This window comes from Sander vitreus, chromosome 1 (genome assembly GCF_031162955.1).
Source record: "Sander vitreus isolate 19-12246 chromosome 1, sanVit1, whole genome shotgun sequence".
Taxonomy (NCBI): domain Eukaryota; kingdom Metazoa; phylum Chordata; class Actinopteri; order Perciformes; family Percidae; genus Sander; species Sander vitreus.
In genome coordinates, this window is record NC_135855.1 from 34,584,987 (window position 1) to 34,607,438 (window position 22,452).

Sequence of the window (22,452 nt, forward strand, 5' to 3'; positions counted from 1 at the left end):
AAGTCTCTTCTTTAACCTGTTAACAAGGCCTTGAAGTCCAGTGGAGTGGATGACATTGAACAGCAGTGCCAGTCAACTCCTTGATCTGTGTGTGTGATGCTGTTTGACACTCCCTCCCCCTGCAGTTGCTCCTTCAGGCTGGTGCTGTGTTTTCCGCCGTCATGCCTGATTAAATAAGGGTTAAAAAATTCTTTGCGTAACGGTTTGAGTGAAGGGAACAGGAACAGGTGGTGATAAACTGGTGAAGCCTCTATGCCTTCAGGGACATTCCAGTCTGAGTTCACACTACCCAGAGGACCCTTCATGATTCCTGGATCTGCTACCGCGCGCACACACACACACACACACACACACACACACACACACACATGCGCATGCATGCATGAGGTGTTGATAATGCTGACTTCAAGGTGATGGTCAAGTCTAAGAGATGACTGTGAGCATTGATGTATTTTAGAGGTAGACACAGGTGAACACTTACACCAAGCAAAACAGCTGATCTGAACCCATTTGATGCCATTACAGATTTCCATGAAGAACAACCATGCAAACCATGTACACAAACTGAGTGTTAATACAGAATTGTTTAATACTAAGTACAATACAGAAAATCAGTGGTAAACAAAGAAAAGTCATTGTCCTTGTTTGTGCCCGTCTTTTTACGTCAGACAGGAGCAAGTGAGAGAATGATGCGTGAAACATTATTTAAGACACAGAAAAATCATTCTAGTCTCAACAAAAGAGACACCGGCTATTTTCAGCTGATAACATTAACCGTGAAGAGGGGTCATTCAGAAAGCTTTAAAAGTGCAGAGTATGCTCCGTAGGGACCACAATGCACTGGGAGTCAATAAGTTCCTTTAACGTTTTTCAAGTATGTTACAGCTCCAAGCATTGATGAATCTAACAGTGTGTTTTCAGTGAAAATCTACATTCAATCAAGGCGGATTTGTCATGATAACTTCTTTAAAAAAAGTCTACAGCCATCTTAAAGAGTGTCCCACACACTGGGGGATTTCAGATCTTAGTTTCCAACGATTTTAATAACTGATAGTCAGTGATGATAAGTCACTGAGTGATTATGTGAATGGAGTTTGAGATGAAGCCCTGTGGGCGCCAGGTAAACCTATGTCCACGTGTGTTTGTGTGCGTGTAGTCTAAGAGTGAACGACTTCACTTGGTCTCAGAGAGCCTCGCAAGGCTGGCTTGGCGGAAGGCTGCTCGGTCCCTCATCTCCAACACACAGTCCCTCACCATCTCAGCAAACATGGAGGGCCAGAGCTTGTGTAGTGCCTCACCCTTCAGATTGGTGTCTGACGCCCTTTGGACCAACTCCTGCAGGTACTGCTCTATCATGGCAGCACGTTCCGATGACTCCACAGTGCCCTCCTGTGAGGAAAAGAAGAGAATTATCAGTCCTGTTGAGTACATTAAGGTGAGGTGCAGTGGCAGGAAAATCATAGGAGGAAGGGGTAAAGCTTGCATACTAGGTATTATGATTGACAAAAAAAAATTTGGATCTAGGTTTTAAAAAAGCTCACTCATTAGATGTATCATACATTAAAATGAATCAATTGATTGAATTAAAAGTTGTACTTTGATGTATTTCTTTTAAATCTGTACCAGGAGAAAATGTGCATCCACTCCTTGGTGGATGCAGGTTATCAAAGTGGGCGATCTGAACACAAGGCAGAAAAGTAATGGTGCCTGATCTACACAAACACAATCTAAAATGTGCCACTCCACACCCACTGGAAGGGTGGTTGTAATTGTATTATGACTGCATTTGTGCTGCTTTAAATTTTTGGTGTTGTTTGTTGATAGAATTAACCTTCCATTATTCTAAACCCTATTTATTTATTTATTGCAGTGGAAATAAAGATTGAGTTATGTTTGGGACTTGGAGCACAGCATGGTTTTAAACGACAATAGTATAGAAAGTAAAATCAGATGTTGGTGTTGCAATGGTGCATTCAGCAAAACATCTGTGATTGCAGGTGCCCACATAATAACTTCTGTTACATGCATGCACTCACACACCAATTATACAGGGTGGATGGCGAGTGTTGATTCTGTCTGACGGTGTGCTAGATTTATAACGGCATTAAAATATTGATGCCTTTTACATCGAAATACTTGTGAGTTTGGTAAAGCAATTTTTAAACCTCACACAGATTTACTGCAAGATCAAATCCATTTTATTGGTTGAACTGATTTTTGGTTTTGGTTAAAGAGATGTAGGCTGACATATAGTGGGGTTAGGTATGTGACTCCATAACCCAGTTGGCTGTTGGTAGACAAATGGATTGATGTGGTAACTCAAACTAGCTTTTACTAACTTTTCAGTCACATTCAAGAGTTATTGCAGTATCTCAAACCACTAGGCCAAAAAAATACATGTTAAGAGCTGACCTCAGGGCTCTCTGCACTGCAGTCTCTGCTTGGGTAGTTGAACAGCGCCCTGCTCAGGCCTTCTCCCAGGAGCTTCCCATTATCTCGCAGCTCCTCCGGACTCAGTCCCGCCCGCCTGCCACGTCCCTCTAACAGGAATTGCAGCTGACGCTTCCTTCAGGGTGAAGAGAGAAGAATGAGTTAGACACAGAGTGAAGAGACACCTGGGGAGAAACAGTGGCAGAAAGTGAGTGACACCAAGGTAATAAAGGTGTGTTCTTGTGTCCGTCAAATAAAATGTCTCACCTCAGTGAGTCAAACTGTCACGCAAAAAAATGGTAATATTTTTTACATTTGAATAGCTTTCCCATAAATGTCGGTGTTTTAATTTCACTCACTCTAAAAGTGATGTAAACTACATCAAATGTTGCTGTCTATCAGTACGAAATCTCATGTGTTACACGACTGCACCAACATGTTCCACAGGCCAGTGCCAGGATGCTGAAATAGTCTTTTCAGTGGAGGCTGGAGGCAAATATTCCATATACGATGTGTGTGTGTGTGTGTGTGTGTGTGTGTGTGTGTGTGTGTGTGTGTGTGTGTGTGTGTGTGTGTGTATTTGTGTGTATTTCTTAATAGAGTGTAAACATCTCTTGAGAGAACAGCAGTTATGATAGGACTGTAACAAAGATCAACTCAGTCAATTGTGTGAAACATTGTAACACTACTTGTAGAGAATTTTTACATGTTGGGTTTTGAGCTAAAAGTTAACATGATAATTTAGTTGCTGATTGAAGTTTTACAAACACAGCTATTGAAATCTATTTAAATGTATTGTGAAATATTGTTGCGTTTTGTAAGATAAAAGGCTTTGTATGCAACAACAGCCTTTAGTATTATAGTGGATGCATTCACTTCCATGTTAAAACAGTTTTTCCTTAATATTTTCCCTTTAGCGGGACCCCTAGTGATGAAATGTGTTAATTCCAAGAAGTGAACTCTGCTCGTTCTCAACAAAGTTCAAGGGTCAACTGAGGTTGAAATCAAACAACACTGACAAGCAATACATGGAATTGTTGTCCTTACAAACGTTTTCTAATAAAAGAAAATGTTTAAGGCCTTTCTTTCACTTTACTAGAACGTCTGCACAGTGCAGAATTATAAATAAACAGCCAATGAAAGCAAAAGAACCACAAACTATAACAGAGGGACCTTATGATGTGATGAATTGTAGGATATGTGTTATTTTTGGTAGCAACTAGTGTATACCCTTGCTAGTGATGACTGCAAAAAGCCTTGTTCAACAGAGAACAGTAGTGATAACTGTTTGCCCTTCAAACAATTTGTCTTGGAAAAACCTGGCCAAATGGTCCATTTTACAGAAGCATGTGTCCAAGACAAACTGTAATCCAAATCTAATAGCTAATGATTAGATGCAACATAAACAGTGTCACATCTGGGTCAAACAGATTTTTTTGGAGACATTTTATCTTACTTGGGGTGCTACATGTGTTAACAAGGCAATACAGTTAATGTTCTTTGTGCTGCAAGATACTGTATAGTCCAGTCTACTAAAATGATATTTGAAAGTATTTAGTGAAATGGGATTCCATAAGGATGTGTAGGTTACAGTGATTCTTGACAAGAACCCCTATGATGCACATTTACATGAGCAAAGTCTTTATTCACAGCTACATGTAAAATAACATCCAAGACCCACTTTATTTCACACACAGTCTACAGCAGGAAGGTTTTGGTAGATACAAAGACAAATCTAACAGCATTTAGTAAAACAAATAGATACTATGTTGACTTAAGGGCTAATGACTGCATGGAGTGATTAAGATTTCAGTGCTGATGCAAATATAATCTTCAGCCCTGGGCTGTTGTATATTATGTATCCACAGTCACTATTATTATCTATCCATAACAGTGTATGAACCATGGTGAGATCAAGCCGAGAGACAGTTGTCCTAAAGTTTACTTGCATAGTTCATTTCAGACTCTGAAAGGGCAACTGAGGACACTGAGGCAGCTCATTGCTCAATACGCTTTGTTTATATTTCATTGTCACTGTCTTCAACTTCTAACTGTATAACTCAAAGAAATTAAATTTCCTTTATTATGTCATCAAAATCGAGGTTATTTAGAGGGATCACATGTAATACAGTTTCCTTAACCAGTCAATGATTCGACCAGGCAATAGTTAAATCTTTGGGAGAACAGTAATACTATGTTTGCTTTTGACCTTTTAGGCTGCCCATAACCAACCAGATAATGAGAACCATTCAAAAACGCTCCTGTGCGTGACAAAATTCAGCAGATTTTTGCTTTGCGAAGATGTTTTTTCATTAACCACGAGTGACGGACCTCGAGAGCTTTTGGCTGGGGAGAGAGAAGAATGTTTGTGTCGAAGTGCCAAGAACCCATCCTTACCCAGAGACACATAGTCTAATTCCCCTGGCTCCTCTGTGCCAGGCTCTGTCTTGCTGTCTCTCTCTCACACACACACACACACACACACAAATGTATAGAGGCAAAATACACACAGAACAGGCATGCACATGCATGTACATTAGCCTGCTCGCAAGCTGTAACTCACACATATGCACATGTAAGAATCATACATTCTTGACATATTCAAACGAACAACATACACAGTCCAGGACACAGCACACACCTGTCAATTAATTCTAGCTAATGTTATGTTGTGGTTAATTGCCTGATATCAAGTTCTCACCTGGATTCCTCTAGTAGCAGGAGGAGCCGGCAACGTGGAGTTTCGGTGGCTGCTATATGACCCAGTGTCCCAAAGACACGCACTGCAGCGATCACATCATTCATGGTGACCTAAGGTAGACGGACAAGCACACAACAGGAGATACTTGATTGATTGGTAACTTCATGTGTATCTGTAAACTCTGAAAACACAGATGTAAGAGTTACAGCTTTGTCACTGAGTCAAAAGTTACAGTCCCAGCACAAAAGTACAACTCTGTACTGTGTTATATCTAAGAACATTTAACAGACGCTGTTTGGGATGAAACATTAAAACTAACACAATGAAAACAAGGTAAGAAAAAAGAAACAGCAGGTATAATATAAAATAAAAATCATTAATCAAACAAAGTCTTTACAGAGTTCTAATTTAGAAGTACATGAGATCAATCAAGGAGACATGGGCCCATAATTTAAAGGTATAATATGCAGTCAATAGCGCTTACTGTTTGTAAACACAGTGTTTAAAGTCCTCGGCTCAATAGCCAGAGAGAGAGAGAGAGAGAGAGAGAGAGAGAGAGAGAGAGAGCGCAGCGGTGGTCGGGCGAACTTGAGAGTGACTGAAGAGAGGGAGCGCCGAACTAAGCAGTGAATCAGAAGAATAAAATGTTGCTTTCTGATTGTTTCAGGGTGGTTACGTTCTAAGGCACAAATAAACACACATCTCTGCAGAAAGATGCCTACATTAAGTGTGAATGCATAACTTTAACCTGTCTGTGTGTGTGTGTGTGTGTGTGTGTGTGTGTGTGTGTGTGTGTGTGTCGGTATGAGACGTGAGTAGAAAAGCAGTGGTGAGAACCACAGGCTGCCCAACCTTCCTTTAAATGTAAGGGAAAAGTTTGATATTTTGAGAAATAGGCTTATTTGCTTTCTGGCAGGGAGTTAGATGAGATGAGTTTTTGAGAATTTTGTATAGATATGATACAAACAAGATATAAAGTGTAAATGAGTGATCCTTGGAGGTGCTAGACAAAGCCAGGCTAGGTCCATGAGCTAAGCTAGGCTAACCAGCTGCTCGAAGTCTAGAAGCCTTACATTTAACGGGAAGAAATGAAAGTGATATCAATCTAACTCTCCAGCAGAAAGCCAAGTGTAGTTCGCAAAAAGTCAAACTATTTCTTTAACCTTCAAATTTGTTGTTCAAATTGGTTACTATATTTGTGTCTTTAAAATGCGGCAGGAGGAATGCATTAAACACTGTACCTCCTGGGCGTTGATCTTCTGCAGGTTGAAATGGTGGAGGCGGTAGATGAGGAAGGAGCGCCACAGAGCCAGACTGACCACTGGGTTGCCTTCTGGGTGGATGGTCAGCTGGTCTAGACGCCTCACCTGAGTCAAGGCAGCCAGCTGGGGCAGACGGCTGATGTTGGTTTCCAAGAAGATCAGGTGCTGCAGAAAGAGTAACATGTTGGTTTCAGAGATGTAGAATTATATAGCAACTGTATATTTGTTCATGCCTCACTTAGTTTTATTCCTCTTGGAGAAATCGATTTGAAAAATATATGCTTTTCAGGAAACTGTAAGGTGCTTTGGATAAAAATATGCACCTTATTATACTGTATGTTACATGAACAAAGTGTTTTGTTCAGTATATTTAATATAAAGAATATAGCCTTCTTAAAAGTTGCTTAAAACAGGTTTATTTCAACCATTGCTCTCTTTACCGCATTACTCACACAATTTTACAAATATGACAAATTAGGTTGGGAGTAGTTCTGCCACAAAAGAACCAATAAGAAATTGGATGTTTTTGTGCCACATGGGTGGCAGTGAAGGTCAGGGGCCTCGACAGACCAGACCCGGGCGGCAGAGGCTGGCTCTGGGGACGTGGAATGTCACCTCTCTGTGGGGGAAGGAGCCGGAACTTGTGCGGGAGGTGGAGCGCTACCAGTCGGTTCTGGGACCATACTCCTGGATAGGGGTTGGACTCTTTTCTTCTCCGGAGTTGCCCAGGGTGTGAGGTGCTGGGCGGGTGTGGGGATACTCACAAGCCCCCGGCTGAGCGCCATAGTTCTGCTGGGGGACTTCAACGCACACGTGGGTAATGATGGAGATACATGGAGAGGCGTGATTGGGAGGAACGGCCTCCCTGATCTAAACCAGAGTGGTTGTCTGTTGTTGGACTTCTGTGCTAGTCATGGATTGTCTATAACAAACACCATGTTCGAACATAGGGATGCTCATAAGTGTACCTGGAACCAAAGCACCCTAGGCCGAAGGTCAATGATCGATTTCATAATCGTTTCATCTGATCTGAGGCCGTATGTTTTGGACACTCGGGTGAAGAGAGGGGCGGAGCTGTCAACCGATCACCATCTGGTGGTGAGTTGGGTCAGGGGGTGGGGGAAGACTCTGGACAGACCTGGTAAGCCCAAACGGGTAGTGCGGGTAAATTGGGAACGTTGTGCATCCCTGTGGAGGCTGGGGGCATTGAACCTGAGTGGACAATGTTCAAAGTTTCCATTGCTGAAGCTGCGGCGGGGAGCTGTGGTCTTAGGGTCTTAGGTACCTCAAGGGGCGGTAACCCTTGAACACCATGGTGGACAGGGAAGCCGTCCGACTGAAGGAGTCTTTCCGGGATATGTTATCCCAGAGGACTCTGGAGGCAGTTGCAAGGTACCGAAGGGCCCGAAGGGCTGCAGCCTCTGCCGTGAAAGAGGCAAAGCAGTGGGTGTGGGAGAAGTTCGGAGAAGACATGGAGAAGGATTTTCGGTCGGCACCAAGGTGCTTCTGGAAAACCGTTCCCCACCTTAGGAGGGGGAAGCGGTGAACCATCCAAGCTGTGTACAGTAAGGATGGGATGCTGTTGACCTCAACTGAGGAGGTAATAGGGCGATGGAAGGAGCACTTTGAGGAACTCCTAAATCCGACTAATACGCCCTCTATGGTAGAGCCAGAGCTGGAGGATGATGGGGGATTGTCGTCAATGTCCCTGGTGGAAGTCGCTGAGGTAGTTAAACTCCACAGTGGCAAAGCCCCAGGGATTGATGAGATCCGTCCAGAAATGCTTAAAGCTCTGGGTGTGGAGGGGTTGTCTTGGTTGACACGCCTCTTCAACATTGCATGGAAGTCTGGGACGGTGCCTAAGGAGTGGCAGACCGGGGTGGTGGTTCCCCTGTTTAAAAAGGGGGACCAGAGGGTGTGTGCCAATTACAGGGGTATCACACTTCTCAGCCTCCCCGGTAAAGTCTACTCTAAGGTGCTGGAAAGGAGGGTTCGGCCAATAGTCGAACCTTGGGTTGAAGAGGAACAATGCGGCTGGGATGAGGATCAGCATCTCTAAATCTGAGGCCATGGTTCTCAGCAGGAAACCGATGGAGTGCCTTCTCCAGGTAGGGAATGAGTCCTTACCCCAAGTGAAGGAGTTTAAATACCTTGGGGTCTTGTTCGCGAGTGAGGGGACAATGGAGCGGGAGATTGGTCGGAGAATCGGCAGAATTCAATTTATCGCACCATTGTGACAAAAGGAGAGCTGAGCCAGAAGGCAAAGCTCTCAATCTACCGGTCAATTTTCGTTCCTACCCTCACCTATGGTCATGAAGGCTGGGTCATGACCGAAAGAACAAGATCCAGGGTACAAGCGGCCGAAATGGGTTTCCTCAGGAGGGTGGCTGGCGTCTCCCTTAGAGATAGGGTGAGAAGCTCAGTCATCCGTGAGGAGCTCGGAGTAGAGCCGCTGCTCCTTCACGTCGAAAGGAGCCAGTTGAGGTGGTTCGGGCATCTGGTAAGGATGCCCCCTGGCCGCCTCCCTAGGGAGGTGTTCCAGGCACGTCCAGCTGGGAGGAGGCATAGGGGAAGACCCAGGACTAGGTGGAGGGATTACATCTCCAACCTGGCCTGGGAACGCCTCGGGATCCCCCAGTCTGAACTGGTTAATGTGGCTCGGGAAAGGGAAGTTTAAGGTCCCCTGCTGGAGCTGCTCCCCCCGCGACCCGATACCGGATAAGCGGATGAAGATGGATGGATGGATGTTTTTGTGCAGGATGTTCAGAACGACCACAACTGGATATCCAGCACCTTTGGTTATCTGCCAAGGTCAGACAGGGTTCCCACACCATCTTAAACATCAAATTCAAGGACTTTTCAATTACTTTCCAGACCTAATTCCCTCAAATTCAAGGACCCAACATGGTAAAGTTTAAGACACGATCATGGTTAATAACTGTTACAAGACTGAGAAGTTTTATAATGAGAACTAGCATGCTTTACAGAAAATCGTCTAACTATTTTACATTAAATTAACCACTTCAACATCATGCTACACTGACTTTAAATAGGAAGAATGGTGCCTCTTGCATTCCCACTGCGCGCCCCAAACACCTGTTGTCCCACTATGTAACTTTGGCGAGCGGGTTGGATCCAGGGGTTCAAGCAAGATACCATTTGTGAGCCTAAAATGCTGCCCTGGAGGAAATGTGTACAATGTTTTGAATTAAGTATTGTGTAAATGTAAAACTGCACCATGCCATGAGAAGTTTAAGCCCTGTGGATCACCTGGGAGAAGTATGCAACGCTTTATGGCACTACCACTGATTTGGGTGAAACTGGATCATATTTTAGGGAGGACAAATGTTATCTGTTTATCCCTTTGATGTCCTCCGGCTGCTCTGCCCGACTCTGTGATTTACATAGTTTCCTGATGGACAGAAAGCTTTACTTGTTGCTCAAGTAACTAACTGCTGATAACTGTATAGCTGCTGTCAGCTAGTAAGCTCAGTTAGCCATGCTACCAGGACTGGCAGAGAGCGTTGCTGGTGTAGCCGGGCCAGTGCGTAACTGAACCGGGTTCAACAGCCTCTACGGACTTCATGGCAGAGGCGAAGAGACCGAAGAGGACCTTGATGGAGGAAGCTCAGAAGACAAAAGGAGAGAGTAACGAGCAAGAGGCTGCCAGACGAGAGTAAATCTTGGACTGGCTTTTAGTCATCAGAGCCATGTAGAGGTAATCCCAGCCCACTTTTTTCAGTATTTTGAGTATTACTTTGAGTAAAACATATTTGCAAAAAAATATACCCATGTCTATTTATGTCTATTTTCACAAACAATAAAGGATTTCAAGGTCCCGTGGGAACCATGGTCAGATGATGTTAGATTTTTTTATATTGGTTCAGTGGCTAAAGGCCAAAGATAATGACAAACAAGAACTATTGGGCTGTGAGAGGGCAGGCTCCCCTTCCAAAATCCTCCCTCTTTGTGTCATGTCATGGCGGTTTGGTGTTAAATGACACTCAGCATGTACTACAACCACATCTGAAGGTAAAATGACAAATGCACTCTTTTTGTTTCTTCTTTAAGTCAAAATTATGCCATGGCTCATTATGGTATGTGTCTAGTGTCCTCACCGATAGATTTGGGAACTTGATCCTTATTCGCGGCAGTGTTGGTACAATGGCGTCAAAGTTGATGTAGCGGAAGGTTATTACAGTGACAGCACCAGCAGTCTGAACTCCCCAGCCCCTCTCCAGGGCCTCCAGGGCTCCGGTTCCGAATAAACGCAGCGTGTCTCCATCCAGCTCCGCCAGGTGACTGTCAGAGAGGGACAAGCTCTGAATACTGCCGCTCCCTGCCTCCACAAGCCTGCAAAAAATATACACACGCACACAAAAACACACTTTGTAAACCAGTCTTGATTTGCTGAATGCACAGAATTTGTTGCCTTGTGAAACTTGAAGAATATATTTGTGCCAAAAGTGCTTTGCTCACATTTGTTTGAAAAGGCAAACATTGTGCTAAAAAAAGGAAAAAGCAACATCGCTACAGAACACGCAGCGGTTTAGTCAATGTCCTACTTGTCTTGTTTAATTGCTTTCTATTCTGCTATACAACAGTTGAAGTGCCCTTCCCTGATAAGAGAGTCGTGAGAGTGGAGAATCTGGGTGAGTCTCAAGGAGACATAATCTCTCCCTGCCCAAGCCCATGTGCTGAGCCCTCTGGGTATGCTGACACTCAAGGGACTTTTCAGCATAGCAGGGCATCAGATGGCTACTGGCTGCACGCTACTCAACACTGATCAGCCCGCCAACAAACTAATCACCCCTATTCATATTTCACACCCTCCCAATCTTGCCGCAACAGAAAGCCATAGTGGTTAGATAACTAATCCTTTGATTACAGAACTCTAATCCAAGATTCTTGTTGAGACCAATTTAGTTTTTTTGAGTAAAAATCAGGGACAGAAAAACAAAAAGGATAGCAGACATACTGTAGACAGAGAGGGTACATAAATAAGGAAACAAAATCGAGCTGTACTGTAACTGAAGCATTTAAAAAAAATAAAAATAAAAGGCCACTTTTGTTGCAGCTCAGTAAGACTGACCCCCCCCCAGAGGTGACTCCTCTCCACCGGAGGAAAGGAACAGTTTGCTCTCATAGCTGAGCAGCCAAAAGAGGATCAAAGATTTGGAAAATCAGACAAACAATTAAAATGGATAATTAAAGACCTAAATCAAAATGAGAGGTATGCTACAGTAGATTGGAGTCTCGGTCAAAAAAATAAGGAGGTCCAGGTAAAGACAAGAGAAGAGAGGAGTGATGGAGACAGAGATCAACTTTCTAGTGTAAACAAAACCCCGCCTCTGCACATACGATGTTCGCAATATGAGACCATAAGTATTCTCTCTTAATTTTCTTTTTTGTCCTAGATCCAAATACATTTGTTTTAACAAGGCCTTAAATATAATGCTTTGAAAGATAAAAATATGAAGTTAAAGCTTTTGGTTTATTACATACAGTTTATAAAGGTCAACCCAATCATATACAAATTATTTGGCTGATGCACCATAGTAATATGCTGTTGATTAGGGCTGCAATTAGCGATTGTTATCCTTATCGATTCATCTGCAGATTATTTTCTCGATTAACCTGTTAACTGTAAAATATCTCCAAATTGCTTTTTTCCCCACCAAGAGTACAAAACCCAAAGGTTTTTTTTAAATTTCGAAACAACAGTTGAGTACTTGTGTTAAGTGTTTGTGTTGAAAAGTAAAGACGCTAACCAGTATATAGTGGAATATTCCCCCAGTCCACATCACATGTGTAAAATGCTAAAAGAGGAACATGACTAGACATTGACAGCAGGTTCTCGGTAGGTGATACTTTGGCCTTGAGTCACTTTAACGTATTCATTCTTGTGTAAAAGACTGATGATGGAATTGTGAAGGTGAATGGCCAGGTGCCACAGGAGATGGCAAAGTTTTCCCACAGGGCTGCTTTTGGGAAACTTTCTGTGTGGCCCGCTTGTGTCTATATAAGTATACAGTGTGATGGAACTCAAAGTTTTCTTTGAGGCCGTAGTCTGCCCTAGAGTTCAGTCAGTTTTAATTAGTTCAGTTAGTTTTGAATACCCTTTGGGAGAGCTACAGCTTTAAAAACATAAAAAGCCACAGATTACACTTGCCAGTAAAAACAACAACAGGATTAATCGTGTAATACAGCCTGAACCAATAACCCAGTGACTGACAGGGAATATCCCACTCAATCGTCATATCTATCCAGACACTCTTACATGATACCTCAGGTGACCCTCCATGCACCCCGTATGAAAGCCATTCTTAATCAAATGTAAGAGATGATCATAGGAAAATATGGGGGGATACCATGGATATATTAAAAAAATGGATACAATGTTGCAGAGTCATTCTTGCTGTAATTGTTTCCCAGTGGCCAACCATTAAACTCCTACTAAAAAAATCCCCTGAAGGCATAGAAAGCTTTTTCCCCTGATGATCACGATTACAAAACACATATCTGTAAAACTTTAGGAGGGCCCCTTTAACAACCCATAAGGTCAATTACAGTACTACTCTGGTTCCTTGTTACACTACTAACATCTAGAATTGACAAGGGCATTGACAGATGTGAAAAGGCCTCAAAATAGGGGATTCTTGCAATGAGCGCAGTTACAAAAGCAGGTATAAGTAGATAAATGTTATTCAAGCGGAAAGAGCATCAACTGAGAGCAGGTGTAATACTTAAAGCATTAAAACCCAGTAGTGAAGAAATGTTCGAATTGCAAAGTCAAAGGCAAATGCCAGCAATAGAAGGGGAGGAGCCAGACACTAAAAAGCAATTTAATCATCAGGATACGCCATGCCTCCAAGATGTAAGACTGCCAAAGGCAGTAAATCAGGATGAGTTGGGAGAGCAGTGCAGGAGATGGAGCATAACATGTAGATAAGTCACGTTAAGAATGAGCGTAACTTCTGTGTGCACCTGGAAGTGTGCCAACAACACACTCAGCACTGTGTCATATATTGTTCCCCACATAATGGCAGCTGAAAGGCTGCAAGGTGGCCCCAAATCCCCTTGTGACATGAATCCAGCAACTAACGCTGAGAGAAGAAGCGAACAAGGTGGGGTAGACCAAATAAAGAGTCCGTCATATTACATGGATCCTGCTCTAGCCTATTCGACTCTGAATCTAATTCAATTAGGGCTATCTCACTTAATCCACTACAAAGTTTTTAAAAAGGACATTCATCCATCGTCTCTCAACAACTTAATCCCCCCAAAGACATGGCTTGTAGCATACACATGTCTTCAATTGCCTAAATACTGTGTGGGAGTGATGGGTATGAAACATTACTCTCTGAGCAGTTATTTCAAAAGAGCATTTCATCATTTCACAGTTGAAAAGTGAAAACAAATGGTTCAAGTGGCAGTTAGTGGTGCAGTGCAGATGTACTGGGTGCCAAGTGCTGCAGACTACTACTGTAAAGTTTGTTTCTACAGTGTGTGGTGGTTTTGGATCTAAGGTTTCATTTGAGAAGCCTGTTTAACTTCTTTCTCACCATTGTAGGGACAAATCATATATGTGCCTGCAAAACCACCTCTTCAGGGTCTCAGCACAACTCTCTTTTAAATGAATGAATGAATAGTACAAAGGCCTTTCCATCTGCCCACACGGTGATCAACACCACTATTGGATTTCTGAGAAATAACTCTTCCATTGCCATGCACCCCTAATCCCTTCTCACAGGGGAAATGAGGTCATATAAATCCTAAATTGTTCACACTGTCACAAGTTGGTAGTGACACAAACTAACTTACATAATATACTACTAATATACTTACAGTATTATAGGAACACTGACACTATCACGTTGAATGTGCCGTCAACATTCACATCAACGTCATTCTAATTTGCCACCAAACTGAGGCTGCTAATGCAAACCAGAGATGACATCATATCGTCATCTTTTTTCCATATTTGTCATTTAACGACATTCTGAGGGAGTGTAGTTGTGTACTTTATATTTGACAGTTTTTAACCCTTTGTGACACATAACAAAATTTCTTTATCATAGCGATTGGCAACAATAGACATCTTGATTAAAATCATAATTTTCAGAAATCTAACAATGCAAACACATAGAAATCGTGGAGACTAAAACAGATTTTATCATAAGAAAAAAGTCATAGTGTGTCAAATGATATACATTGTTCTGACTTTTCTAAACTTAATCAATTAAAGTTGTGTTTTACTCTTAAATTGTCTCTAGTTGAGGTGATCAGCATGCTTGGAGTTAAAGAAATAGAGGGCAGTCCCCAGTTTGTTACTCAAATAAGAAACACACATAAGAGGTAGCCCTGCTCCCCAGGCTGTCACTGAGCAGATCCAGATGTGTAGATGTGCCAGGCCCAGACCCTGACCTGAATGGGAAACCGAGAATCTGTTGAGATTCTGGAGTAGCAGGGTTATGGATGACCTGCAACAAAACCATTCACTGTCTCTTCAGGGTGCAAATGAATAAACCACCTCCTGCTGTTGGGATTTCTGGGAATTCACACCCCCATTGACCTGATCCACAATGTCATGCATTAGAGGCAAGAGTGTTGATTCACAGGCCTCAAAAACCAGAGACAAGTTCATCCATCATTTTCCCCTTCATGCTCTATCGGGGAGGATGACGTAATTTCCATCAGCATAGTAGTAGTAGTTCAACAGCTATCAGAGGTAATCTGGGCTACACTGTGAAGGCATTATAACCCTTCAATAAATTCACACACTGCTGAACGAAACTACCGTTACATTTCCCAGCTACTGTACACATTCCCAGGTATTTTAAAGATTTTACCCTTTGACCTTTTAGTCACAGATCTTGCTAATCTTTCAAGTTATTGGTCGTGCCAGGGTTTGTAAAGGCCCTTGGTATTTTGTCATTCAATACAAGCCAAAGTGATACAACTCCCATCTGAAACGAGTGTGGTAGATTGGATTGCCTGAGTCCTGTTCATCACCATAACCTGTTAATCCACATGACTGAAGTTATAATGGACCCTGTAAAGGATAGCCATTGCCACTGAGGGATTGCGCTTCGGGGGCCATTTTCATATCCTTATGCAGGAAGGAAAAGCCTTCTTTGAAACATGTAATAATAGTCCTTAACACAGCCCCCACTTTTATCTCAGCCCTCCCCCTCATAACTCATCTAGACCTGGATCTCACTCTGCGCAGGAGAGTATATCAGAGCCCTACGGTCACATAAACTTAGCACAGACTGTTGATTTAGAGCGCTTCCAGCATTATGTTATAAACAGTGGAAGAAGAAAACTCTCTTCAGACATCTTAGACACGTATGTACTCACAGAGCTCCGCGAAGCTCCGGCGAAGCTCCGGCGAAGCGCCGCGTCGGACGCTTGGCCTCCTGGTCATTCATTAATTCCTGACAATGGACACCTCGTCGGGCATCAACCAAATAAAACAAAAACTTTCTGCGGGGCTAGATTCCACGAGGGAACATGTGTTTCTTTGCAATTCGAGTGAACTGATCCTTTACGCAATATTACACTACATCTGTCTCAAAATCATCATAGATTCCAACAGAAAATATCAGATTGTGAAATCTGTTTGTGTCTCATACAGTTACTGGTCAACACAGAGAACTCTACTGATCTACTGACCGCAGACTACTGTATTTTCCGTGCGGCTGCTTATTTTTTACTTTCTGTGGACGCATATGTCAGGGTGGGTGTAGACACACACACACACACACACACATGCATTTTTTTCTTACTTGGGATCTCGTGGGCTGTTTGGACGGCTGTTGGTGCGAAGTCTGCTCTCCGTTCCCCCTGATGGTCGCTCTGGTCCTAAACCTGGACTTACCCGTCTGATAAACAAAAAATAAAACAAACAAACTCAGCAACAGAGCATACCATTCTTTTCAGAACCCTTTCAGATGAAGGAGGAGCAAGCCTGTAAAGCAATGCTCAGATTAGAGGGTTGTTTTGAAATCATTTTTTAAAATCAATTTTAAACACGCTCTGCTTTGTAATTACAAACATATAGTAGAGGATTAGAAATGAAATCATACTCAACACATTATTAAGATTAACATGCAAAAAAATGCACATACTAGTCTCACTTCTATCTCCCAGGATCGTATGTTAAAAGACACATTTCCTTTCCTTCATCTCAGCTGTCAATCAAAGTAAAAGCCTATATCTTGATGTTTCTTTATGGTTGTCATTTTAAACATAATCTTCCTTCTCCTACCTTGTTGACCTACCTACCTTGGCTATTGTGTGTCCATTCAGACAGTACGCACATAATTGTCCAGCTATTTGCAAACATGAAACTAGTTTCAAATGATCAGGGCACCTAAGATGAGTCGGCCAACAGCTCTTTATCTGAACACTGCTCCTTTTAACAGATATTCCATGCCCAACATCAGTACCAAGGCCTGAGATCAGATTTCCCCTCCCAACTGTCAGGAGAGGAGACTCATGACTACTGTGTATCAAATCAAACCCCTTTGAATCTAAACCCAACATTCATTCATTCCTTATGTTTACAGATTCCCATCTGAGCTACATTATTTACAGTCCAACCAAGTCTAAATAATTAGACTGTCATAGTGTTAGCCATGTTGACTTACCGTATACATATAGTACGGACGGTAGATGTAACAGTAAAGAGATTGTAAAATGTCAGATAATAATAAATTTTTTACTGATTCCTCTACATTTCTCTTTTGAAATTTCACTTTTCTCTTTCTGTGTGTACCTGGGTTCATCTGGAGATGGTTCCTGTGCAAGGCCATTGGTCTGGGCGGGGCTGTGGGCGGGGCTGTTCTCTGGACTGACTTCTTCTTTAGCACCATTTGTGGGTGGCAGTTCCAGGCAGGCTCTGACGCCCTCCCACTGCTGCGCTGCATTACGGATCGCCAGACGCCGCTTCTCCTTGATGAACACACACACACACACACACACACACACACACACACACACACACACACACACACAGAAGGTTTCAAGTGTCAGTTCTCTTAAGCAGAACACAGAGGGCATATACTAGGTATGTTGCTAAATAAAGTATGGAAACTGCTTACTGGCCTTACTGGCAGATATTACACCTCAAAGTTAAATCTGAAATTGTATATGCATGTGTTGGTCTAATTTATTTGCTCTTGGTACTGCAGCTTTTTGATTTAACTGCTGTTATAGCAGTTAAAGTGCCATCCCCACCCTGCAAGAGAGAAGATTTCTGCTCCTTCGCTGTCTTTCAATTGTTCCTTTCTGGCCAAGCTGTAGTTTCGGTACGCTCAGTTATGGAATGTGCCACTCCCCGATGCAGTGGTGAGTCAGTATTATTCATAGTGAATCCTTCACCCTTACGAACTCTTGGCTGCAACATTCAATTTAACATTTTCTTAACACCAGGGAGTAACAGGAGTTAGTTTACTGGGAGTCAATGTGTTCCACACAGAGACCATCTCTCAGCAAAAGACCCCACTGCAGCACATTCACAGCAGTAGCACCATCAATATGTACTTTTACACACACACACACACACACACACACACACACACACACACACACACACACACACACACTGAAAAAAGAGATGCCTGGGCAAGACAGAACATCTTAGACCATTTAGAGAAATAAAGTAGAATTTACAGACCCATTTACAAATACTGTTGACAGTGTACCCCTCCCCATCTATCTAATAAAGCGAGACATATCTGTATGTATGTGTGTGTCCGTGTTTGGGGGAGTGTTTGGGGGGAAGGTAACCTGCACGTCATACGCAGACGCCACAAGCAGAACGCTTTACAACAGCTGCTTCCGACGTTAGCTACCTGATTGCTGGATATACCGAACTAACTCTTCTTCACTTTCCTGGAACACGAGCGGATAGCTGAAAGGAACATCATCATGTATGCATGTCATCTTTTTTTTTATTTATTTTTTTTATTTGTTTTGTTTTGTCAATGTATATGTCACCATTATGTGAACCTTTTTAATGTATAGTGAATGAGTGCTGTATGACTGCTGGCTGTCTCTATGTCAGTCCTATGTTACCTGCCTAGGGACTGCAGATGAAAAGTAGTTATTTTTACTAATTCTGGCATATTTACATGGTGTTTTTATACAACAATGTTCATAAATATGCATGGTCCCTATCAAATAAACCAATAAAATAAAAAATAAAAACATCGCGACTGTTGTGTGGAGGTTGGCAAAAAAAGGCCCTATGCTTTTCAGTGTCTAGAATTAAAAGCTAGACACTATATAGTATTAAGTTGCTGTGAGCTGTAGCCTACATTCACCACTTCTAAACAGAGGCAGAATATAAAGTAATCTCAGAGATTATTCCTTCACAGGGCTGTGCAATGCGAGAAAATCTCAGAGTTGAATCGGGCAGACACAGCAGTTTTCATCACTCACCCTGGGTCTGGTTAATTAAGTCTACTGCTAACTTACAACACTAATAACATTACCGTCAATATCCCCACAAATCAAATCCCCTACTTCACCGTTAACCGTCAAGCCACTAAACCTGCACGGAAATTAACACCTCTGCCGATCATACGACACGAGACAACACCGTCTCTCTCCTTCTGTAAGTCATTTTGGGGTTCAACAGGCACTGTTCTAGTACATCAACAATGTTCCCAAACTTTTGTTGTGTAGTACTGATGTGGATACGTTTGAAAAGTTGATTGGTTGGTTCTGGTCTGCTCTCTGGACACCATAGAGGAGGTGGGCGAGAGGAGGATGTTGATGTTTGGCATCAATCATGGGCAACACCTCTCACCCCCCCCCTACATGAGACTGTGAGTTCCCTGAGCAGCTCCTTCAGCAGCACACTGCTGCACCCTCAGGGCAAGAAGGAGCGCTATCGCAGGTCCTTCATTCCAGCAGCAGTCAGACTCTTTAATACAACATCATAATGTAGCACTGCTAGCTGTTTCTGCAATATGAGCCATCACTGGACAATATTCTACACATTTATCTATTTATTACTCTGTGTCACCTCCAACTGTGCAATATGTCATCTCTATTCATTCGCACCTTACTCATCTTTATATCTGTGTTTATATACTGTCTGTTTATATAAGGTTGTTTATTGTGTAATTACGGTTGCTTTATTACTATTATTATTATTATTATAACTAATTCTATTCTATTTTTCCATTTCCTATAGTTTATGTATATTTTTTCTCCTATGTCTAATTAATGTGTATTTGACTTTTGAGCTGCTGTAGCACAGGAATTCCCCCAGTGTGGGATTAATAAAGTCTATCTTATCTTATCTTATCTTGAAGTCCATGTCAGCATCCAAAAGTAAAAATATTTTATGGCCCAAGCAGCCTCAACAATCAAAAGACACATTAATTAGAAGTCACATAAGAGGGAAAAAAGTCCTGAGCATGACCTAAATATTATATATATATATATATATTGGTACAAGAGGCCAAAGAGGTTATTTTCCAAATACACACTTAACCCTTACTTTAACCATGATCCCAAAAATAATAATGGCCTGAAGCTGGCTAATACTGTAAAAGGCATTGGATTCAGACTACAGTATACACAGTGTAACATTCAGATATTAATCACATCTCATCAGCAATACAGTATGTGGTAGTTTTAGAATGCTACAGTATGTAGCTCCATCCAATACTTTGAACCAAGTAGTTATCTTCTTTTTACCAAGAATAACTAACCATACAACACCCAATGTATAAAAAAAGGGCGCCATTTGTTCAGTGGACACTAGTTTCATCTACTCTGTAGGCCGTCACGTGTATTTGCTACATATTCAAACCCTACATCCAGGCAGACAAAGACAGCAGGAGCAAATTCGATCAGAGTGGTACCTTATGAATAGTCTGCTTGTGACTCTCCCTCTTCTTCTCCTCCTCTTTTCGAGCCTGTACACCAGCCATGCGCCGATCCTCGTCCTGAAAAAGAAAGCTTGTGCAATCAGAGTGTCGCGCCATTCATGAGTTCTGAATTATTCAGGAGAGAGGGGAACCACAAAAGACGCCGCAAGGAAGGCTGTTCTCTACAGCAGAACTGGACCACTGTGGAGGATGGGAGAGATTCTCATCACATCAGCCGGCTGCATGACAGGATTATCTGTCTGATTTTCAGACTCGGATCAACTCAGCCCAGCTGTTGGGGAAAGCCAAAACTCCCAGAATGCAACGCTGCCAACACTAGCTAAGTGTGCCAGCTAAGAGCTGGGGGTATTCAGCTGTCTGTGACGATGCTTCAGTCTGATCAATAGTGGCAAAATGCTAGCCTCACTAGAGTCCAGGCACTGATGTCAGCTAGTGGAGACAGATTAAGGTGCAAGGCCTGTATGTCACTGCTTTAAACTCATTTTTGTGCGAAGAACAGCTTCCAATGGGAAATATCACCAAAGCGCTGCTTTTGTATGAAATTGATCAATTTCTTATTGAGATAACAATTTCTTTGATTGGGCAGCCTCCACATAATTATTTGGCTTTCAGTTTAATACATAATTACACATTTTAATCATATTTAAGTTATATTCTGAAAATTGCATGATATATTGTGTATATATACATAAAAGCTCTCTTTGCCATATCAAATGTATTTGCAGGTAAATATTATAATCAGACTGGGATTATATGTTTTATCAGTCAATCAAATATGACTATAAAACAATTTCCCACTGTTTCGAAATAATCCAAACAGTTCTGACACAGGAAACGAAGAAACAGCTTTTTTTTTTTTACTGTAGCCCAAAGCTGAAAAGTAGTACTGCATCTCCTCATTTACAGTATTAACTCTCATTTAATTCATATATCACAGCCAATCTGCCAGCAGTCAGGCATAGATTTTATCTCAGATAATCTGATCTGTCTCCTACTGCTGACAGCATAGCGCACTGGGGGCAAATTCTGTTAAATGGGTTAGGGGGGAAAATCTCGATCTTCAGTAGCTACAACGAAGTTTGCCCCCAGCAATATCATGACACAGTTTGAAAAGATGGAAACTCCAGTCATAGCCTGACATTGTTTATGTCACTTTTTCCAAATCTATCAAATCAATCTCCAAAAATTTAACTTTTATGGAAAAAAACCCACCATCCTTGTTTTCAGGACTGACAGCTACGGGCGGTGGTTGGTTGGAGTGGTTGAATGGGCTCTGGAGATCATGAAACTTGCCAAACCTGTTAGGGACCACATGTACCCTAACATTCAAGTAAAAACATGAACATTGTTGAAATAGGAGTTACGAGGATTTTTTTTATTTTTTATATCAGCATTATGTTCTGAGGGCAAGGTGTGTGGTACTTATAGATTCCATTTAAAGTGCAAGCTCAGACCTGGTGCTCCCTGCTTGACAGCCTCTAAAAGCATGCTGATGTATTTCACTGTAGCACTTTGCTGGAATGTTATATAAATACAATGACTTCATGTTTATGCTTTAGGATAAACATTGTTTTGTTAAACCGAATATATATTACGTCTATTGTATATGCTTAGCTTATAGTCATAGTTTAGTCACTGATGCATTTTTGCCTCTAATATGCAACCGAGAAAATTATGAATGCTGCACAAATGTCCCAAAACAAAGACTAATGAGTATAGTGTCGTCACGATGTACAGGATCCTGGAGATAACCCATTAACAGTGAATAGGAGACTGCCTATGAGGGTTCATCGGAAGTTTGTTTTTAACAGTAAAACCATAATAAAGTTGATGTCAAGACTCACTCAAGAATCAACATGTACAGTGCAGTCAGGAATATGTGCTTAGACAGTGACATCAAATATGACATACAACGCAGGCTTTGTAAATACAAAGTACAGCACAACCATGAGCTATGAGGGTTTTATAGCTTTTAGTTTGTCATAACTCTACATCCTCGTTCCTCTTTGCTGTTTAACATGTTTGCTTATGGCATAATGGCATGATAAAAACCTTCACGTCAAAAATACCATGTAGAAATAAAAATAAAAAAAATGAAGGGGACAATAAACTAAATTTTAACAGCTATAATTAGCAGCATTTAGTC

At 41.9% G+C, this 22,452-nt stretch overlaps 1 protein-coding gene across 1 annotated transcript in view; it reads right to left on the reverse strand.

Moving 5' to 3' along the window:
- Positions 1-575: 575 nt before the first annotated feature.
- The window catches only part of lrrc49 (leucine rich repeat containing 49), a 37,483-nt gene continuing 15,606 nt past the window's right edge, over positions 576-22,452 (reverse strand). Inside the window, exons 11-18 of the mRNA XM_078258161.1 lie at positions 20,280-20,363; positions 17,177-17,352; positions 16,185-16,280; positions 10,512-10,746; positions 6,373-6,558; positions 5,132-5,241; positions 2,413-2,566; positions 576-1,389 (exon numbers count right to left, since the gene is read on the reverse strand). Coding sequence (XP_078114287.1) covers positions 1,174-1,389; positions 2,413-2,566; positions 5,132-5,241; positions 6,373-6,558; positions 10,512-10,746; positions 16,185-16,280; positions 17,177-17,352; positions 20,280-20,363 — 1,257 coding nt within the window. The 3' untranslated portion in view covers positions 576-1,173. The remainder of the gene's footprint in view (positions 1,390-2,412; positions 2,567-5,131; positions 5,242-6,372; positions 6,559-10,511; positions 10,747-16,184; positions 16,281-17,176; positions 17,353-20,279; positions 20,364-22,452) is intronic.